We start from the raw sequence: 21520 nt of genomic DNA, 5'->3' as shown, positions 1-21520 counted from the left end.
AGTGGGGGAGGGGGTTATGCAAAGTGACTCCAGGACCAGCATGCTGTGGGAGAATACGGCTCCAAACGTACTGAGAAAACCCCAAAAACAAGGAGCCACCTAAGAGTTGAGAGACTGGAGTGATGTCTGGACGTGAAGAGCCGAGTGCTGAGCCTGCAGAGATGCGGAGTCCCTCTCGCCCTGACCTGGGAGTCGTCCCCAGCGGTGGGACCGAGCCGACTGGCCCGGGAGGGGCAACATCAGACGGGAACACTACGCCCTTAAGGCTCTCACGAGGACGTGATTCCCCAGCTCAGCCCCTAATGGACAGAGCTGTGCTTATCCTCTGAGTCGCCCTAGGAGACACAACGGGAGACTGCAGCCCCACCGAGCTGCCCAATCCTGAGCTGATCACTTTTAATCCTTAAAACAAGAGAAGAAGTCTCCTAGCCCTGTTTATTTCAAGGAGAGCAAGACCTTTCATTTTACAGGAATGATTTCAAGGAAGAGTTGAAGCCTGTTGCTGGGTGACCTCATAACTTTGCCTCCTTTGCTATACCCATCTAGTGGACAAATGAAGGACTCTGGTGAGCAGTGCTAGCAATTCAGCATGTTTAAGCACTCTTAACCCACTTAAACTCTTCATTTTTCTTCCTTCTGCATGTTAATTCTTATCCTGTCCCCACAGTCCTCCCTATTTCTTTACTAATAAATGATTTTCATGGACTACTGTTGAGTCATATAAGGAAGCAATCAGGAAGTTTTATTTTCAGAAGGCTGCATTGAGCATACATGTGAAGTTCATTAATAATGTCTTGCTTGAGACTTCTGTCATTCTGAACCAGATGCTTAGAAATTGAGCAGCTGCCTCTGGCACAGCAAAGGGTATTTTGTTTGGCAAGCACAACCACAGCTGTCTCAGGCCAGACTGCATCACACATCAAGTAACTTCACAGATTGTCTTTACAGCAGCATGGAATTAGCTGGTAAACCCTGTCAGACTCCTCTCACAATTTTAGGTATTCTCTGGATAGATCATACCTGTGTGATGGACCATTTACTTTGTCCTCAGGGAAGCCAGCAGATTGAGAAGATAAGGTATCACCAGCTGGGATGCATTGGTCCCTTCTATGGCCTGATGCAAATGCTTCAGATGGCTTCATTTCAACTGCTGCTTAAAAAAGAAACACAGTTCAGTGAGGAGCTGTCTCCTTACAGTTTTATTAGAAATACAATCAAGTCACTACTCCTGCTGTATGAAGGAAACCTTGAGGTTTTGGCAGGCTACTGAGTTTGTGTAGCAGAGTTTATTAGGGCTCATCACCTGAGCAAAACAGCTGCAAGTGTGGCAATTTAAGCCCTCTGCAGTTGGAAAATAAAACGGGCCACACTGTGCACTTGCAATGGGATAGGAACATGCAGACCTGCAGTTAACACACATCAGCTACATCCAATACCCCATTTAAAGCCACAGGAACACAATCCCTTGCACTTGTCTGTACAGACCCACAGTAACAGGGCCACTGCAGACAAAAATAAGTGTTTTACACTTCTGTCAGACTCAATTTCTGCCTTACACTAATGGGGAAGTGAAGGACACTCAGTTTGCTTAGAACCACAAGGCTAGCAAGATGTGCAAGTTCAATAAAAGTTTAGGGAAAATCCCTAGCTCCATTCCTGCCATGCTCAGGACGGGCTGCTGTCCTGGTTTGCTCTCTCATGCTGATAAGAATGCAGATCAGGTCACTCTCAGACAGGCATTTTGCTGCCCAACACATGTTCTGTCTGGCATTCAACATAGTAAGTGTAGGAAGATGACCAGGGCTCATCTTTGGTCCACAAGTTTTCTGCCCACAGGAGACAAAAAATCAAAGAGTGCAAGAATTATTGATTCTTTAACAAAGGATAAAGGGGGATAGGATGGACCCGGACAAAATCAGACCAATTCAAGAACAACCAAATATTTCCAGGAGGACATTAAAGAACAATGCTCATTTTTGGTAAACAAAAGAGGATCAAGGTTCCTTGAGGCTAAACTTAGCCTCCTTGAGATAGCCCCTTGAGGATGCTAATTGTTCACATGAAGCTTTATTCTGTTTTTTTTTTTTTTCACTCATTGTCTCTTACTATTCATTTCATGACTTGTCTGCATGAAACTCTGAGTCCCAAGGTACTCATGTGATGCTGGGAAACAAATATTCTGAAATAAGCAGGCTCCTGGTACTGCAGAATGACCATCAGACCAAGATCAGAAGTCAATAAACAGCAAATTTATTGCACAGCAGAGATGTTTGGGAGAGCATCATGAAAGCCTCTAGAAGCAGTACCATTATTTTTACACATTTCTATTCCCTGCTGTATCTTAGAAGGCAACAGAAGAGAAAGGGCTTATTTTTCCATTGTCTTAAACTAAAGCCTTTTTAATTTAAATATTACAATCCCCAATGCCTTTTGGAAACATGGAGATGTTCAAAGACCCAGCTCAATTATCATTCTGCAGAATTAAGTCCTGTCACTGACATAACAACCAGGGGCTCCAGCAGTGCAGTCTCTCTTTTCTTTTTTTCTTCCACCTCATTTCTAAATCTCAAAAGATAAGAAAGACAAGCACATATGTCACTGCTACTTGGAAAAACCCAAAATAAACCTCAGGCCATCTTTCAAGTAGCTCAGTGTTATTTTATAGCCTGGATTAATGCTAGGAAAAATTTCCTCTGTCACAGACAAAAATTATTTGTGTTTTTACATGTATAATGCATATAAAACTAGCAATATGTTGTATATTCTGACCTCAGAGATTTTTCTACAGGAAAATAATATAATCTAGTGGTCTTATTAGTAGCCACCTGCATATAATTTTGACTGAAAGCAGCTAACAGAATGTTTTAAACAGAGGCTACATGCAAAGTTCTGACAAAATGAAACATTTAAGCTGGCAGAAATATCTTCAGCATGAACACTTTAAATCAATATTCATCAAATACTAACAACATTTGCTTTGCTGACTGACTCAGGCTGCCTTTTAAACCTCTTCACTAATCTCTACAAAACAATCAGCATCAGTAGCACAGCAAAAGTGACAGAGGTGAGTGCACCCATCTCACTGGAAAAAGATCAAAATCTGTTCACTTGGGCTCTGGATGGCTGCAAAATGCCTTAGGAGCTGCATCCAGTTCCACTTTAAAACACCAAATAGGAGCACCCTTGATAACTACTTGGCTTAATTTCCTTTACAAAGCACAGGTATGTTCTTTTTTTCCTTCTCTGCAGGAGCACTGCCAAGTCAGTATGCTTGTACTTGGTTTACAACCTTTGCCGGTGTGAGTTGCTGACCAAGGGCAGCCAAATCCCCTGAGCTATACTCAAGGTGTTACTGTGCACAGTGAGGCTGAGAACAGCAGCTCCCATTGCTGCACAACAGCAAGAACCCAAGAGCCCATCGTGGACAGGAGCTTCTCCTGCTCCTGTCCTCCTCTCCTTCAGCACGGATCATTTATCAGCTCTCGGCATTACGCAAGTGAATTCCTGTCTGCAAGACCTTGGTTACTTTTCTCAGAATCCTTTTCATTTCCTTTAGGAAATTTAAAAAAAATAGAAGAGAGAGTAAAAAGTATGCTATTCCTTTACTGCTTCAAAGCATATTTTTCAGAAAAGAAAAGGCACACTTTGCCTGAACTTATTAATAATTCTGTCCTGGATATGCTGCAAGATCCTTTATCTATGACTGCTGAGCAAATTGCCTTAGATCTGTAATGGCAAATGTTAATGAATCCCTGCAGGAAGGTTGAAATTCCAGCATCCAAAGGTGCAGGATCTCGTGGATATCAGAAGTTCAGCAATTGAGTATTTCAGAAGGCTATAACCTTTTAAATTCCATCACATGTTTCCGAGCTCTCAGGCCCAGCTGAGTTTGCATTCATTTCAGCTGAAGCTGCAAGGGCAGAATCTTTAGCAGCATTACCCACAATGCAGCCACACAGCACCAGGCTGCCCATCCTCCACAGCCCAGGATGGTCTGAATGCCGTTGCAAATCTCAGCAGATAACTGCAGCTGCCTTCAGCTCTAACACTGAGATCCAGCCAACAGAGCCCGCAGGTGCCAGCAGACAGTGATTCATTTAGATCCAAACAAGGGATATTTGATCAAGCCAGGGCCTTTGCCTGTTGGGAAGTGCACTGCCTTCCCTGGGCAGGGGACACTGCAGAGAATCCTTCACACAGCAGAAGCCCTGGGTCTGATCCTTGGCACTCCCACAGGAAGCAAGATGGAGCGAGGTAAGTGACACCCTTGGTGTCTGCTGGCCTCACGTTCCCTTCTGTGGCCATTCTTCAGCTGGAGCTGGAGCCTGCTGGGTGCCCCAAGGCCCTGCAGACTGACCCAGGCTCTATAAACAGAGGGCCACTTCCACACTACACTAAGAGAATCCCCAGTCTACAACACACAGTCCAGGCCCCCCACACCTGTCCCAGTCAAGGAAGATGTCAGCAATTAAGACCAGCACCCACAGGCCATCCTTACATGAGGGGGAAATGCAGAAGTCAGAAATGCTGGACTGTCTCCCACCACAAGTGGAAGAGGCACCACTTGCCGGAGACTGCAGCTTCTCATCCCTGTCGTGACAGGAACTGGAACCGTTTTCTGGCCTGGAGGAGAAAGGAGAATGCAAGGTGAAATAAAAAGTACAATATAAAAAAGTTTAATCAGAGTAAATTCTAATTTCTTCTAATTGCCTGTAATGACATGGTACACATTAAAGTTATTTTAAATTTCATATTGCAAACCAGTATTAAGGATGTAATTAAACTGTTTGACTGTAGCTCCCCCAAACCAGCTGACATCAAACATATTTGAAATTAACATTTTTTCCTACTGCAATAAAAGAGCTGAGGAAAGGAAACCATAACTCCCTGCAGTCTGAAGACCCAAAATACCACCATGACACTTACAGAAAAAGACTGTAGAAATGGGCCTGAGAGATCTTCAATACTTAGCTTTCTCAAAGATTTAATATTTGCTTCTGAATATTCCAAGGATTTCACTTTAAAGAGCAATATGCAACACTGACTTAAAGTAGGCAACAAACAGAACTCTTGATTTCACAAGTGAAGTGGATCAGTGGGAAACTGAAGCAGCTGAAGGACAGAACAGGGACACAATTGCTTACTAGTAAGTCATAAAACACAGCACAAGTGAAACGGTGTGAAAAGTGTGTGAAAAGAAGAAAGAAGTTGGCAGACACAGAAGGTTTCCCTGCCCAGGTTAAGGTAACTAAACCACATTTCTAGTAAAAAGGATGCAGTCCAAGGAGGCAGTTAATGATTTCACAGCTAAATCAGTTTCTAAGGAAATAGCTAGCAGAATATTAAGTAGTTCAGGCCCCCTTGAGTGATCTCAGCCAGAGAGTCTTTAAAGAAGGAGGGAAAAATGAAAAAAAGAAAAAGATGGCAGCTTTCCAGTATTTCCTGACTCCCTCAGCTCCATACAGCAAGAGCTTGTCCATACAGGGATCCCATGACAATTCATCTGAAGTAACTAGAGCCTTGTCTGCACTGGGAAGTCATAGAAAAATTAGCATGAAATGGCTGCTTCATGTGCAGTGGCTATTCTGTATTAATTTTCTGTGTGAATACTTCTATTCAGCACTAAAGATCTTCACCCCCCTCCCTTTTGGAAGTATGAACCAACAACTCAAAGAGACACGTTATAGTATCTCCTCAACTGCTTCCTCTTTCATGATGTTTTTAAATGGAATATATTACATTGAGTCTCACATGAAGAACTTCAAACAAGTTATATTCACTTCAATTTTGAATGGCAGCATTTACAAAAATTTTTAACGCAGTTTAACCACTCTGCTGAATACAAGACTCCAGATAATTCAGAAGAACTGTCCTGGATTGTACCTGGTAGACAAGCTGTATCCAGGGCAAAAGTGTCTAACATTTTTCATGAGATTTCACATGATACAAGACACTTAAATTATTTAAACTACAGAATACATCCAGTTCAGATATTGCTTTCAAATTAAGGCAGCTAAGTTTTTATTGTCCTCCTCCTGCAATAATTTCCAAGTGAATATTTCCTTATTTTAGTAAATGAATTTGTACTAAAATTAGAACAGCATAAAAACCATCAAAGCTTGTCCTTTCTGCTGCAAAATGTAGTTTGAGGATGTCTTCATCTACTCACTGCAGTTTCCTGCACACAAATTAGTTAGGTACAAAGGACAAACTTCTCATTCAGGGTGGTACTGCTTGTTTCCTGTTTAAAACATGGAAGCATCAAACACTCATAGTATTTTCACCATTTGGGCAGAGCAGGAGGGAAATTAATTTTCACGTATTTTCACAGTGTTGGATTTCTGCTGTTTATATTTCTCCTCTGTAGTTTGCATAGTGAGGCAATCTGTAAAGGCAGCTTCACACCATCAAACTAACACTTCTCTTAGACCAAGAGCTACTAGAACCAGCATGATAGAAATGTGGTTTTAATGTGTATCCAACAGTGACTTGCAGAGGCACAAGCTGCACAACTGAGAGGATTCAAGTTGTGCCAAATCCAAGACTCGAGTCACTCCAGGATCCTGGGACATTTAAGTAAACACCCTGCCTGGGTAGATGGTGCTAAAAAGAGGCAACAATCACTTCCAGAGATTATTTCTGATGCAAAAATTGCAGTGCAGTACACGACACAGGGAAATAAAAGGCACTCCCATGGGCTTGACACAATTTTTTGGTGTTCATTTTCACAAGCTTGGTTTTATCTCCACTTACAAAGCAAGAATGTAAAGCTTAGACACTCCAGTGATAATGATGAATTATTCCTGAAAATATACTTTCTAAATAGGCTGTAAGGCTGCCTGTCAGGGACTGAAATGGTTCAGGCCTTAAACATTGTTAGGAAGGAGTTTTGCCCTATAGCAAAAACAGTTTAAAGAAGCTACAACCACAGAAGCCCCCCTGCTAGAAGATGCCTGGCTGGAACTTTGAACTGTGAGTTAAGCCACCTAGATAAGATAAAGAGATGTTCAATCATCTCAGATCTAGGGAGAAGCAAACAAGGCTGAGAGCAAGGAGTGCATTCACAACAAAGCCAAATGCAGCAGAGAATCATCCCTGGCTGGGTTTGGGGTGAGGGAGACCACAGCCCACAGAGGCCAGGTTTACACAGACTCCCCTGAAACGAGGGGGGATGGTGGTTTTGGGTGTAGCCTCTGGTCAGAGGCACTGAACACCCATCCTCCCTTACACAGACTGTAAAACCCCACAGGCCACATCCACGGGACACTGATGTGGGAGGCAGCTGAGGGGGTGTCATAATCCATCCAAGACCCCCAAAGCATTCCTCAGACTCATTCCTAAGGCCTTGCACCACAGGACTGCACGTGAGGCAAAGTGATGCAACAGCCACAGAGGCTGCTGCAAGAGACTGAGTCAAAGTGTCCCCCCAGGGGAGGTACCTGGGCATTCCCACCTGGCCTGGCCATGTCCTCATCCATTGCATTCCGAGCTTTTTGGGGCCCCCTCAGCACCAAGAAGACCAGAGCTGGAGAGGATCAACAGAACATCCTTGGGATCCATGGAGTGGCGAGACTTTCTTTAATCTGTCACTCTCTTTCTGTACTCCCACCTCTTTTCTGTTTCTTTTTCTTCCTTCTTCTCCCTCTCTCTCTTATATTTATTATCAAATAAAATGCACAATATTGACTTTGGCATATGGGCTCATTAGCACATTAATTTGGGCAGAGGAATTTCTACTAACTTTAAAGACTGGACTGTAACACTGCCCTAACAGCCAATTCCACAGAATCAGTCCAGGTCTCCAAGCCCACCATGGGTAAAAGTGGGGAAGTGGGACCTTGAACTCTAACACTAACCCCACAGTAAAGTGGCAATGCATATTTAGGCATAGATAACCAGTATATGTATCTTTAGGAATAGATTAACCAGTCTAGATTTTTAAGGCCTGCAGTTCTTTTGGAGAACTGCATGAAAATTATTAGGTAATCACTATTTTACTAACATATTAATTAATTGCTGCTTTCTTCTGATACACAAACACACCTATTTAATATATATGGGGAGAGGTCTTGCAAAAACTGTGGATATTGTGATGGTGCAAAAAGTTGGCCGCTGTAAGAAAGGACCCAAAGTCAGAATTCCAAAACCACACAGTAAACATGCCTGTATCATAGCTACCTGGACTTGATCAAATTCAAAACTATGCAACTGAAAGTTTAAAAATCATTTAAATTTGGGATCTCATTGGCATTTTACTTCCTCAGTCAGGACAGTGAACAGGACAAATCTCATTTCAGAAATTAAGATATACTTGTTCTAACAGAAAGCAGAGAATATTCAAGGAGCTCTACATGGTAAGATTCCTCTAGTCCATTTACAATAAGCCTTCTACTCTGACCCAAATCTCACCAAGAGCAAAGTGCCATACACACTTCTGATGGAAAATGTATTTCTTCCAAAGCAGGGAAACACAACATAACAAGATTTTTATCCTATCCATTTTCTTTTTCATCTGTCCTTTAACAAACCAGCTCAGAGCAAATACACATTTTTGCTTGTGAAACGGAAGATCCCAGGCATTGTGGATGTTTGGTGCAACTTTCCAATGGAGTATTTTACAGAAGATGCAAGAACATGTGGGATATAATGTAAATTCAAATCAACCTCATCAGTATATATTCATTGAACTATTTTAAGAATGTGACCTCAGCCAGTGGACCTTTCTCTGCCTGCTGTGTTTTGCTCCTTTTTTTGAAATTATCCACAATGAATGACAATGGCAATGCACTTTTAGATAGAGAAGGTTTAGCTATTAGGCATTGTTATGGGCTTCTTTTCATTGTTGTTATGCTTTTTAAAAGAGCTTAAAAAACCCAACTTGGTCTCATTTGTTTGGACTTACATTAGATATGCAGGTCTGTGATAACCTGGTGTCACAGGTCTCTGGAGCGGCTCATCTATACTCTGATGGACTCCAGCAAATTGCTTCTTCTTAGTTTTTGGAGTGTGAGTCATTATCTGATATACAGGAAATGAAGAAAAAAAAGAATGCAGTGGAAAAACAGGTATTTGAAGCCATAGAGAAAATTCTTTAGAAACATTGCAGCAGAAACTTAATTGCATTCTGGTGTCACTGCATAAAATTTCCTGGAAAGCTCTTTCATAACATCTTCTCTCAGGTCACTTTTCCATTGCCAGGATTCTGGACTCTTGGATCCAGAAGGTGCACATTTATAATAGAATGGGTTGGGTTGGAAAGGTTCATAAACACCATCCAGTTCCAACCCCCCTGCAATGGGACACCTTTCACTACATCAGGTTGCTCAAAGCCTCATGCAATGTGGCCTCAAACACTTCCAGGGATGGGGCTGCCACAGCTTCCCTGGGCAAACACTGCCAGAGCCTCACCATCCTCACAGGGAAGAATTTTTTCTTTATATATAATCTAACCTACCCTCTTTCAGTTCAAAGCCATACCCTCTTGTCCTATCAATACATGTTCTTGTGAAAAAGCTCCTCTCCAGCTTTCTTGTAGACCTTTTTAGGACTGAAAGCCTTCTCTTCTCCAGGCTGAATAACGCCGCTCTCTAAGCCTGTTTTCACAGGAGAGGTGCTCCAGCCCTCTGAATATCTCAAATTAGTCACAGCACACTAAATGGCATTCATACAAACTATGCTTTTTTACTTAATAGCTTTTTGCTGCTTGAAGTAAGGCAGACAATACTTGATCCGGCACAACGCCTGCAGGAGCAGTTGACTTTTCAACTTCTCTTTTTTCTAAAATAATTTCAGACCAGCAGAATGTTCCAGTTATTACCCTGCTCAGTACTTTGCTTTGTGTGCTCAGAGTCACTGGTGTAGCACCAGAACCCTAAGGCTGCCTGTAGCTTATTATTAAGCCACAGCCTGACCACCCCCTGTGAAAGGGTAGCTCCTTTCTCACACTGGTTCTGACTCTCCTGAGCAGCAGCTCATACACAGACTGTGAAAGATCCACACTGCTCTGCAAGTAGCACCTGCCTCTTCAAGCATCAAACTGAATAAAGTGGTGAAACTACTGAAATGAAACACTTAACCCAGGAAATTAATTTATTTTAAGATTCTAAGGAGTGGTACTGACTCCCAAGTACTCTGTTGTTAGCAGCTTCTCTCCTGAAAGCTCCCCCAGCTGAGGCAGCAAAACCTCATCTTTGTCCAGATCAGGCTCCAGGATGTCATTGTCCTCCTGCAAGGCAACAAGAAACTCAGGTGTGCAAGGAAGTTTTAAAGCTGGTAATTTAAAAAAACCCCAAAAGCTGGTACAAAAAGCTTGGAATCAGTATTTCAGGATAAAAAGATCATATAAGGAGGCAACAACCCTCTGTTGATTTTATTCCACAAACACAAATGTAACCAACTTCAAGTAAAAAGTATCAAGAATTCACTCTCTGGCCTATTTCTAGAATAGCTATGGGTGATTCATCTTTCATGGCAGCTCTGCAGCTTCTACACATCAAAAAAGACAGGAAATTTTGAAGTTTGAGGGATTCCTCCAGCAAACCAAAACCAGTAGTACAAGGACAAGACAATATTTTTGCTTGTGTTTTGCTACTAGAAAGAATCCTCTTCTGTCCTGCACACGATATCCTAAGACAGACCCACTCCAGATGAAGAAAATGTTCTTTTGAAATTGTTGTGACAGTAAATGTAAATGACTGTCAAAAACAGTAAATGAGAAAAAGTAAAGGAATCATTCTAAAAAGGTACATTGCATAGTTATGTAGAGAGTCTGGCATAAACTCCACTAAAAACAATGTCCACTGGACTCTGGTGAACTCCAGAGCACAATGAAAATGAAAAGTAGTTTTACTTTTGTGAGATTGGGACTCAGTTTTAAATAGTCACAATCAGCTCTTCATAACCTGGCAAGCTGGGTATGTGTGAAAAATAACACAGATGATGGCAAAAGGACAAACACTTGTAGACTAGGCAACAATCATCTGTACCAAGCAAAAAACAACCCATCACCTCCCACCCCCCACCAAGAAACCACACTCCAAAGTCCACAATATGGTGTATTTTTATGGGAGGGGGGAAGTTGCAAAGATAAGCTCTATAAATAGGTCTGGGGGATTTTTTTTTTTTTTACAAGGTTTGTTAATGCAGCCAATCCTGCTCCCTGACATTATTTAACCTGCCAGGTAACCGAGCCTGAAAGTGTCCCCCTGTCCTCTGCCTCTTTGTACAAAATAAGGACTTTGCCCATGTGCCATCACTCCACTGCTGAAATAACACAATTGGTGCCCTGTTCCCCACTGCTCACAGGCTGCAGCAGATGCTGGAAGCCAAGCCCTTTAGGGTAATGGCTGGAAGCCCTGTGATTAAGCCCTTTCTTTTGATGTGCTCTGTGGCTGAAGTGGATTTTCACACGACAGCTCTCTGATTTTATTGCCAGGTGCTGAGTGACAGCGGATCAGAGGGTGTCTGATAAATCCTCACTGTACAGGCACCTCACACAGCTCCAGCTTGTAACCAAGCTTTGGAATCACAGCTACAATATCACATATTCACTTTAACAAGCAGCTTTTCAAGATGGTCCAAGTCAAATAAAAAAACAAACGCAAAGATCAAATATTGAAGATAAATTAAGTTAGTATTTAACAGACTAGTCAAGAGAATGTTGAGCACCAGGAAATACACACTGTGACTGTGGGTGTCAACACACCCCAGAAGGTTGACATCTCAGGGCTGGGTATGTACTCCAGGAGCCAGTATATCTTAAGCTCTACACTACTTAATTTAAAGCTTACCAGCCAAACACAAAAGCCAATTTATTTCTGAATAACAGTACACACAGAGACATTTTTTATATGGTTATATGCTCCAGCATTACACAGTACAGAATTTTAAATTTCTGAACGTATGATGCCCTTAGAAATCCCAGAATTTTCCTCTAACAGGCTCAACTGCATTTTAGCCACAGTGTTTAGGAGAAAGTAGTCATTACCACAAGATCTGCTCAAAGCCAGGAGAGAATTCATCAACTCTAAATTAAACACAGATAAAAGCAAAAAACCCCATGAAAGGTAATAGTAACAGCACTGGGAACATTTGCACGCTCTTGTAAACAATTAAAGCTGGAGCAAAACCTCCAAATTAAGGCTGCATGAGAGTGTTTTTGTTGTTTCTTGAGTTCTACAGGTATAAATAAAGGTATTGAGCAACAAATTCTAACATCACTAAGCAGTCTGAAAGCATGTCACTAAATTGACAATATTGGCAATATATGGACATATACTGAAATGTATTCAGTCTGTAGTGGTTTAAAAGTTACATAAAAGCAAGATTTGGGATAAAATTTTCCAAAACTTTCTGTTGCCAGATCACAACATCAGATGTTATCACAGAACACCATTGAAAACAATAACTCACTGCAATTCTAAAATACAAAAGAGTTCCAATTATTGAGGTAGAGAGTCAACAAATCTTTGTTTATTTAACAAAGTAGCAACATTATGCATTACTGCCATGATATTTGTAAACTATATTTTCTAAACTGAGGAACTAAGAAACCAGATGTCCTTGTAGCAGAACAGAATTATAGTTCCCAGCAGCAATAAGGATTCAGAATGTGTTACACTAAAAACAGTTTCAAATTTGGCTTTTCTTTTTAATATAATGGCGAAGCTAATGAAAAACTGGAATTGGACACAAAAGCCTGCTGTTGTTTTTTGAGTCAAATAACAAGAAATGCCAGAAGTCCATTTTAATCACATGATGGTCCAGTGGCAAAAATACATTTCAAAAGGATCTGACCTAGAGCCTTTGCTGGGATTGTAAGCAGCAGCAACTCATTTAGGGGGTAGGACTGAACAGGAGAATTCACCTTCCTTTCATTCCCAGGAACAGGTGACATGATGGAAGTGTTGAACATTATCATGCAATTCAGTGCCACACCTTTCAGGAAGGAGCTCCTTATCCATGTGTTTTCACAACAAAACACAGTATCCTTTAAAAAACTATACTGAAGTTCAGGCAAAGGTATTATCACCTTGGATTCTCACCATACACCACTCAAAGCCTTGAAACGTCAGTTAAAAGGAACTAAGCAGCATTTTAAGCAAAGGTAAGTTTTAATGATTAATCTCCAGGAAGCCCATCTTGCACCACAAGCATTGATTTTCAGTTGGAGGAGTGGAAAGATTATAAAAAAACAGACTTCAGGATTGCAGGAGGTGAAACATTTACAATAATCTAATCCTACAAGAAAAGAAAAGCTTACTGTATTCCCTTAGAGTTAACTTAGAACTCTCCCCTTAGAATAAAAATGGGAGAGTTGATTGTCAAATAAAACTTATTTTCTAGCTCTAAACTTAGAATTTCCACATAGCTCTAACTTTAGGGAAAGGGATTATTAGTTTACCACCTACTTTGCCACAACACAAAAGGTATACACAACACAACACAAAAAATGAATAAATAATGCAACCAGTGCAAGGCTTCCCTGGATACTGCCAGGCAAAGGCTGCATCCTGCATGATGCTGCACCCCATAGCAGCTGAGAGCACACCACACCTGTTGCAGTCAGGATATTTGCATTTTTATCTGCTCCCAAAAAAGGAAAAGGTCAATGTGCACTAGAAAATGCATTCTGTCATGCTGCAGTAACAGGAAAAACTTTAGATTTGGTTTTCCTCAGTCACTGTCATTCTCATTAATGTGCAACGAGCTACTAGAATGTGGACACAACTACATTTTATCTGTCTTATTCTCCATTGGTTCAGGACAAAAAACTTTCATTTAGTCTAAAAGCATGGTTTTCAGTGAATCTGTTCTGCAGTAACACTTCTAACACAAGAACATTTTGCAGTTCACTCACTCTCCATGTCACTGACTTGTTCAGGGCCAAACATAGCTATGAATGTATTTATTTGCACACATACACACACCTAAGCATGCACAAATACTGTTTCCAGGACATCTACTATAGCTGTTCTTTTAAATTTCTCAAGCAAGGCTTCTGAATAAAATAAAAATGCAGAGGGGTAGATTTCCTCAAGATAAAACTCCCACATAACTGCTGACACTGTATTTTCAAGCTTCCACTGTGCACTTATGGCAATGCAGAAATGGCAACACCACAAGTGAAAACTGGGTATAACATTTCCCTCACAAGATTTACATCTTGCTTTAATTTAGGTGATCCAGTATGTTGTGTTGTCTACACCCATGGCTCTATGAAGACAGCTTCTTAAAAGATATTGAAATACTGGTGTAGAATGCATTTATTAGCAGAGAAGGAAATACAAAGCTAATCAGCTTAGATTTACTATTAAATAGTTTCTCATGCTTATTTTATTTTATTTTCTCATGGGACTTATTTCTTATTTGTAATAACCATTTCCCTTTCTTACATTCCAGCAATTTACTAAATACATTTCATAGTTTTTAAACAATAAATAAAGTCACACCCTGAATAGATAATGATACCTTAAGAAAAAGTGATAACCTGTTTATAAACTGTTCTGGTAATATACTTTTTTTTTAACTGCATCCAATAGGTCTGCTTGAAAGCAAGATTCCTACTGCTACAGTAACTCCTCATCTCTTCACTTATGTCCAGTCAATCCTTTAATTATCACAGAGGTGGTGAGTTACTAAAATAAAAGGGTAGGACTTCAAATGAAAAAAAGGTAATGGAAAGAGATCCAATTTTCTTGTTAATGCAAGAATAATTAAGCAAACGTAAAAACCAAAAGCAAAACCAGAAAACAATGTCTGGTTTATTGACACAAATATTTTCTTTCTAGAAGGTTAAGGATTTTTCTAAAAGGTGCCCGAAAGCCTTTACTTACTTCCTCATACTCCTCTTCATCATCATCATCAGACACAATATTGTCATTGAATGGTTCTTCTAGAAAGAAGCAAAACAAAGTGGTGTCAGTTAAGTTGCACATGTACACCTTGACAGAATCTCATTATTTCCTCAGTTTTACAGGAGCAAGATTTAACCTGCTTCTCATACAGACATGTCTTTTTCAGGACAGGTATTGTAATAATTTGATCCTATAGGCATTCTACTAGAAATCACTGAATTCAATTCATATTTTGGAAAATGGCAGAAACAGAAACACTCTGGAATAGTTACTTTCTAAGAAAATCCACAGTGACACCTCACTGTATTTACTGACAAGACTTGAATGACAAGTGTGTGCACTTGCAAGTTTGTCTATTTTTCAAATATTTTTGAATAAGAGACTCTACTTCTCCCTAAAAGTACTTTAATATTGTACTGCTTTTGTACATAAAAAGTTTGTACTCCTGCAGAATACTCATTGTAAGTTTTGGACAAAATTATTTCCTCAGGAAGAGAGTGGCCAGGCTTATACTGGAAATCTGAATCATCAATGACTCAGACTAAAGCTCTTAAAAATGCCATTTTCAGGTAGAAGAGGAGTAGTTCAAGAACAAATATTGTATAGTGGCAATACAGTACTTAAATATTTTATTTGTTCTTTTACAAGGCAGAATTAGTAAAAGTTCTAGCTTGTAAAAGAACAAAAAAAAATGACAGGCTCTGTTCTCTTTCTAAAAGCCAAACAGAGCAGTTCAACTTGTTCTATGTTTACTGTATAGAAAGATTCAACTACAACCAATCTCCTTTTCATTATTTGTTTTCTCTTTTTTCAGTCTTCCTTTCAGCCACAGGCAACAGAAAATGGAATTCATATTCCACCTTCTCAGTCTGTATTAACAGCATCTACCACTCTGATAACCCATCAACATCCTTTCTAAAAAGGATGGTCTCTGCTCCCTATTCAGGATAAGCCATTTCTCATAAAGCTACACCTCAATACAGTAAGAGACAGATCTAGTCCCTAAATCCTATTTTACAAATTTCTACTGCATTTTTGCAGTTGGCAGCAGTCTCTCATTACTATCAGACCACTGCCATGAAAGAAAATAGCAAAGGTAATTTTATTTATGATTCCAAAACTTTGGAATTGTGTCTTACTCAGCCTTTTATTTCTTCTTTATTACTAGAACATAAAGGAAATTTTAAAATACATTACTTTAAAATCCTGACTTTCATTATTCACCCTCTCTCAGACCATCACACTACTGTTATTCTTTGAGGTTTCCAATGCCAAGTAAAAACATGAGCTTTTTTATGGTTTTTGTGAAAGATTTAAAGCTCTGATAGCTGCCTGTGTTCTGACCTGAATTGAGTTGCTTGATAACAAATTCCATCTGTCGAACCATCTCTTCATTTCTTTCCTTGATAAAGCAGCGCAGAATTTCTTCCATCCCCTGGATGTAGCAGAAAACATTGGAAGATCAGTGTTTCATGTCACTACAGTGACAGAGATCTGTTAGCTAAAATATCTTTTTTCTTTTTTGGTCAGGGAGGACAGAGACAGTGTAAAGCAAACCATGGTGTCCAGCTCCAAGTGTTGCACAAAAAAAAAAAAAAATATGTTTTCTAGATTGCTTTGAGGCTTAAACAGAGACATGTCCATGATGAACAGCAAATTTTTACAATAGATCTGTTGCTTTTGCCTTCTGAATTCAGTACACAATAGTCATCAGAACAGGGTAAAATTTACATCCACAGAGACAACAGTGCAAGGTTCAGAGAAAGGAAGCAGAAAACAGAACCAGCTTTGACTTTAAACTTGGTCTCTCTGTTTATGGCTCCTTATAGCCTTGATGTTGTGTCTTTATGCATTTATGATCACTTCCAATCCTCTGTGAGATAGAACATCTGACAACAATTATGTCTCCATAACTCTCTGGGTTAGTTCTTAAGCTACAAAGACATGCTGCTATCCCAGGAACAGCTTCCTCAAACACAGAAGTTGAAACACAGTCATTACCATTAGACTAACTTTCACAGGAAATCAGTTCCTAGTTCTGAAACCTTCCTCCTGCTCCTTCCCCAGATAACCATGTCTACAACAGGCAGAAGGAAAAGCAGCAAGAAGTCCTTTTAGTGGCTACTCACTGGTGCAGAATAAGGGGAAGAAGTAGCAGGTGAGATGAAAGCATATCCTGGGACCACAAGGAGTCTACAAAATGCTAGTAGGACACACAATTCTAAAAGAACACCTTTAATTTATAATTCAGACTGAATCCTTCACTCTACTGGGCTCCACTCCTGGGAAAAAGACCTGGAAATATGGCAGAAGTGTCTGAGAAATAATTCATACTTCCCTGAGGATCAAAGGGGAAGGGCCTCTTGTGGGTTCCCTTCTCAAAATGCTCCCACCTCACAGCCCTGCTGTGCCCTGCTCAGCAGGTCCCTGTCTGGGCCGTCTCTGGCAGAGATGTTGATTTCCATGCTCTGCAAAGCAGCACTTCTTACCATTTCTCTGGCTTCTTCTCGGACAGAAGGGATGGCCAGAATACTGTACAGTACTCCATTCACATATGACTGGACCTAAGAGGAAGAAATAGTAATACCATGAAGAAAAACTCTTCCATTCCTCCTAGTTGACTATCAAAATATAAAACCGAAAGTATAAAATTACTATACTTCAAAGAGTTTAACCAGACTAGACTGGACTTGCAAAGATTCCCACATGGGAAGCAGAGAACTTTTAGGATGCAAATATACTGTGATATGGATGATCTAAACCAGTGTGCTGCATGCCAATTTCCCAAACAGCCCCCTTGCTTCTGATAATGTATTCTTGCAAATTGACCTAGCCATAAGAAAGAAAAAAAATAAGAAAAAGAGAGACAAGCAGAAAAAAGGTTAATTTCTGACAAACACTAATAGCAGTACAAAAAACAGGACAAAGAACAGGGAAAAGTCTCTGCCAGCATGAACTCAAGACAGACTTCAAGCATTGTAGCCTCAGGCAGGATGATAAAGCCAAAGCAGCTTCATGAATGTCACAAGTCTTCTACTTTCTTACAGCATTCCTTAAAACCACAGCAAATGTGTTCCCCTGCACCTGATGTTTTGCATCACACATTGTTCATCTCATGAACAGTCAGGCTTGAGATGAATTGGTGCATGACATTTAAGCAGCATCAGAAACTGCAATCAAGGCACATGGACTGCATGGTAACTGCATCCAAAGCTGCCATTCTTAGCTGCCAATGTTTGTTAAAGCAAGACATGCTTCTGTCTAGAAAGATCTCTGCTCACCAAAATAAAATATATGCATTTGTGAATTTTAGGCAAAATTCATGCAACTTAATTTACAAGGATCTAATAAAGGAAACAAAACCCATTTACTTTTTACATTTTTTCCTTTCTTCTTTTTTAAATTTTTCTTTCCACCTTTTCATTAACCCAAAGTTGGATGTACAAATACCTTAGGATTTTCATGGTCAAGAAGACCAGAAAGAACTCTGAGCATGGCGTTTGGGATACTTGCACATATTTTCTTCCCTGCAAAGGCAGAACACATAAATATGCTTGAAAAACAGAACAGATCAGAGCAAGTTTCTTTCTTACTTTTTAGAATCAGTATTGAATATAGTTTGCACAGAGCAATATTGTTTCTTGTTCCTGACAAATGCTGTTCAGCATAACTGAGTTCAAATCACTGAAATTACTCTGGATTTATGCAGTTGTAGTCTTGGACAGGATGCAACACAAAGGGGATTTAAAAATTTACCAAAGGCATTTTTTTGCTTACAAGAAGCAGATGATTTTTCACCCTTACCTTACTTTCCTTTTCAAAAGGAAATTTAATTTATGCTCTTTTTAAGTCTCTTGGACACAGAGAGGATCTTATTTTCTTGGGGGGAATTTCTGCCTTGTAGAAGTGAAAGCAAGGTGAAGGTTAAGCTCCTCACTCTTACTCCTCAACCCAGTTCTGTCTGTTTACAAAGAAATCTCTAACACAGAATCTGTAAGTGGACACAAAGTGTCCTTTGAAAAGTGGGTCTGAATGTAGCAATGGCAGCCTTCACATGCTAATATAAAAAAATAATCAAATCTTAAAGGGTGCCGTTGCTTAATTCTTTAGAATTCCCATAGCTGGAATTCTTGGGAAAGGAGATTTGCTCAAAAGCATTGGTTATAACACTCAAATATCTCTGGCTGTTGTTCCTGCTGCTGTTTGTAGCCACTTGAAAGAATCCTGGTAAAACAGGAGAAAAAGATTCACAATCTTCTTTATCTATTTCTTGGAATAAGGTTGTAATTCAAAATGTAAGACACCTGCACTCCTCAGACAAAGATTCATGAGCAAGGCAGCACAATACTCCAGGTTGTAATCAGACAGGCAATCTGGGTCTATTAGAACATCAACCAGCCAGAAAATGAGCCCATCCTGGATCATTGCTGACTGCAGTGTGCGCCTAGGATTAAAAAACAAAAACAGATCACAAATCACAAATGTCAGATCCCAACATAAATAGCTTTCATATACATTTATAGCCAGTACAAGCACATTAAAAATACAATAGCCTGTCCAAAAAAAAAAGAAAATCCCTAAACTACCTGTTTTGGCAGAATCACTAAACCAAGTAATTAACAAAGCCTGAAGAAATTGAAGGTGGAGATTCCCATATGGTTATAGGACTAAAACATTGTTGGATAGATTGGGAGGTTTTGTCTTTTGTTTTATTTTGTTCTTTTTAAACCTGTGAACTGCTGAGGTAAATTTCTTCATTGTTTTCTAGGGCTTCATACTCCAGCTAAAATGGTATTTTCAATTGTCTTTTTTAATTGGTTTAAAAAGGCAGTTACACACAACAGATCCATAAAACAAATTAATTACTTCTTCTGTCACAGGTAGCCATAGCACTGCAGCACTTTTGTACTGCCAGTTTGACAAATGATGTTTTTTGCTTGAATCTATTTGCACTTTTCTCTAGAGATTCTTAAATCTCATGCTCTTTTAACTCAACTTGTAGTTGCCCTCAAAGACTATAGTGAATAAAATGCCAGGTGGCCAACCATGGTCTACAATAAAAATTCTACACCTTACAATACAAAAAAAGAAGTATGTACTGGTAGAAAAGTGTTACTGAAGAACAGAATTTTTCATAACATTATTTCCAAGAGGCATTATATTTAAATTGCAAAGATCAAAGCAGGTGCTTTCCTGGCTTTGGTTCTGAAAGTTCATATGTTTCTTAGTGGTGGATATTGCAGCAGGTCTGTGGCATGGACTAAGCAAAACAAGGGAGCATGTGACCACATATTAAAAAGTTTCCCTTATGTCAAGTATCTGGGATTAATCTTCTATAAGATTGTTACTTTTTAGAAAATAAAAAACTTTCACATTTTCAGTATTCTTCCTGCCTGCTGTGAAAACAGAACTCCTAAGATCATACTTATTTGATAACTAGAGCATGCCCTTTACTGCTTTTGTGTATTTCTTTTGTGGTGGGCACTTGAGTCAGACTGCTAATATAAAAGTAAGAAACAAGACAGCCTGTGCATAGACAGCTCCAGGAAAGGGGGTCAACAGGATAAAGATGAAATCCCTGAAAAATGTTTGCAGAAAGGATAATGAAAACCTTATGCTTTGGAATGTAACACAACTCTTTTTTCCGTGTACAATTGTCAGAGCTTTCTACATTAAGATTTTCACTTTCTTCAGTTAAGGAACACATACAAAGCACACAAGGCTGTGGCAGGAGATGCATATTTACTTGGGCCTTGACAGCTGGTAGGGAGTCAGGTTAATTCAGTCAGCAAAACCAAATTCTCCTCCATAATAAGTGACATTGCTTTCACCAGCCATCAGAGGTTCTGATGATTGTTATGGGAAAATCAGGTGCTCTTCTTTCCTCCCTGAACAGAGCCTAACTAGCCTGCATTTCCTCCCCTGCTGTCACCACCACACGCTGTGCTTTCATCACCTGAGGCTGAATTTCTGCAGAGCCCCCAGAACATTCTCCCATGTAAGGGAATCCTTGTCTTCAGCTTTCAGTCTGTCCTCCAGCATTTGCAGCAAGGTTGGGTTCTGAGAAAGGTAGGCACGACCTGGTGCAAAAAGTGATGAAAGAACAGATGCTGAGATAGCAGCTATGACAGAAAACCTCCCTCTCTTTGGAAAAGTAAGCAGGATTGACCTCAGTGTCCTCTTGACAAGCCACAAACTTGTGCCAAGATCCAAACAAACCTGCACAAAGTTGTGTAGCAGACCACTTGCATTCAATCCAGACACTTGGGGTATTAGAGGTCCACAATTGAAAATCAATACCACACAGAACCCACTTTCAGTATATGCTTTCTGATCTAGCAGTTTTGTGCAATCAAGAAAAAGAACAGAAATGTCCAAAGAGCTTGGGAAAGTCAGGTGCCCTCCTGCTACTGACTTCAAATGAGATTTCAGCACCTAGCAATACTTAGCTCCAAAAAATAGCAGTAAACCAAGAGCTAATTTGGGACAGTCAGACATACAAAGCTGGATATATATGCAGCTGGATTGTTAGCAGTGATGCACAAAGATTTATTCAGGTGAGGACCAAGAAAATGCAGGAGCCACAGTAGTTACTATTGCACAACCTGGTAGCAGGTCTGCCCACAGGAAACCTAATTAATGGGGGAAAATTAATGGAAAAAAAA

The 21520-nt window shown here is 40.0% G+C and overlaps 1 protein-coding gene across 3 annotated transcripts in view; it reads right to left on the bottom strand.

The window, feature by feature from the left end:
• ARMC9 (armadillo repeat containing 9) overlaps positions 1-21520 on the bottom strand; it is a 57346-nt gene that overhangs the window by 8289 nt on the left and 27537 nt on the right. For all 3 annotated transcript variants that reach the window (XM_074547278.1, XM_074547276.1, XM_074547277.1), the window contains 10 exons: positions 20812-20935; positions 19160-19299; positions 18306-18382; positions 17345-17419; positions 16200-16290; positions 14835-14893; positions 10121-10225; positions 8903-9018; positions 4499-4623; positions 1021-1150 (listed from right to left, as the gene is read on the bottom strand). In XM_074547278.1, the coding sequence (XP_074403379.1) occupies positions 1021-1150; positions 4499-4623; positions 8903-9018; positions 10121-10225; positions 14835-14893; positions 16200-16290; positions 17345-17419; positions 18306-18382; positions 19160-19299; positions 20812-20935 (1042 nt within the window). The remainder of the gene's footprint in view (positions 1-1020; positions 1151-4498; positions 4624-8902; positions 9019-10120; positions 10226-14834; positions 14894-16199; positions 16291-17344; positions 17420-18305; positions 18383-19159; positions 19300-20811; positions 20936-21520) is intronic.

This window comes from Zonotrichia albicollis, chromosome 9 (genome assembly GCF_047830755.1).
Source record: "Zonotrichia albicollis isolate bZonAlb1 chromosome 9, bZonAlb1.hap1, whole genome shotgun sequence".
NCBI classification, from domain to species: Eukaryota; Metazoa; Chordata; class Aves; order Passeriformes; family Passerellidae; genus Zonotrichia; species Zonotrichia albicollis.
Note: the sequence above shows the minus strand (reverse complement) of the source record. Positions and strands in the feature narration are given on the sequence as shown.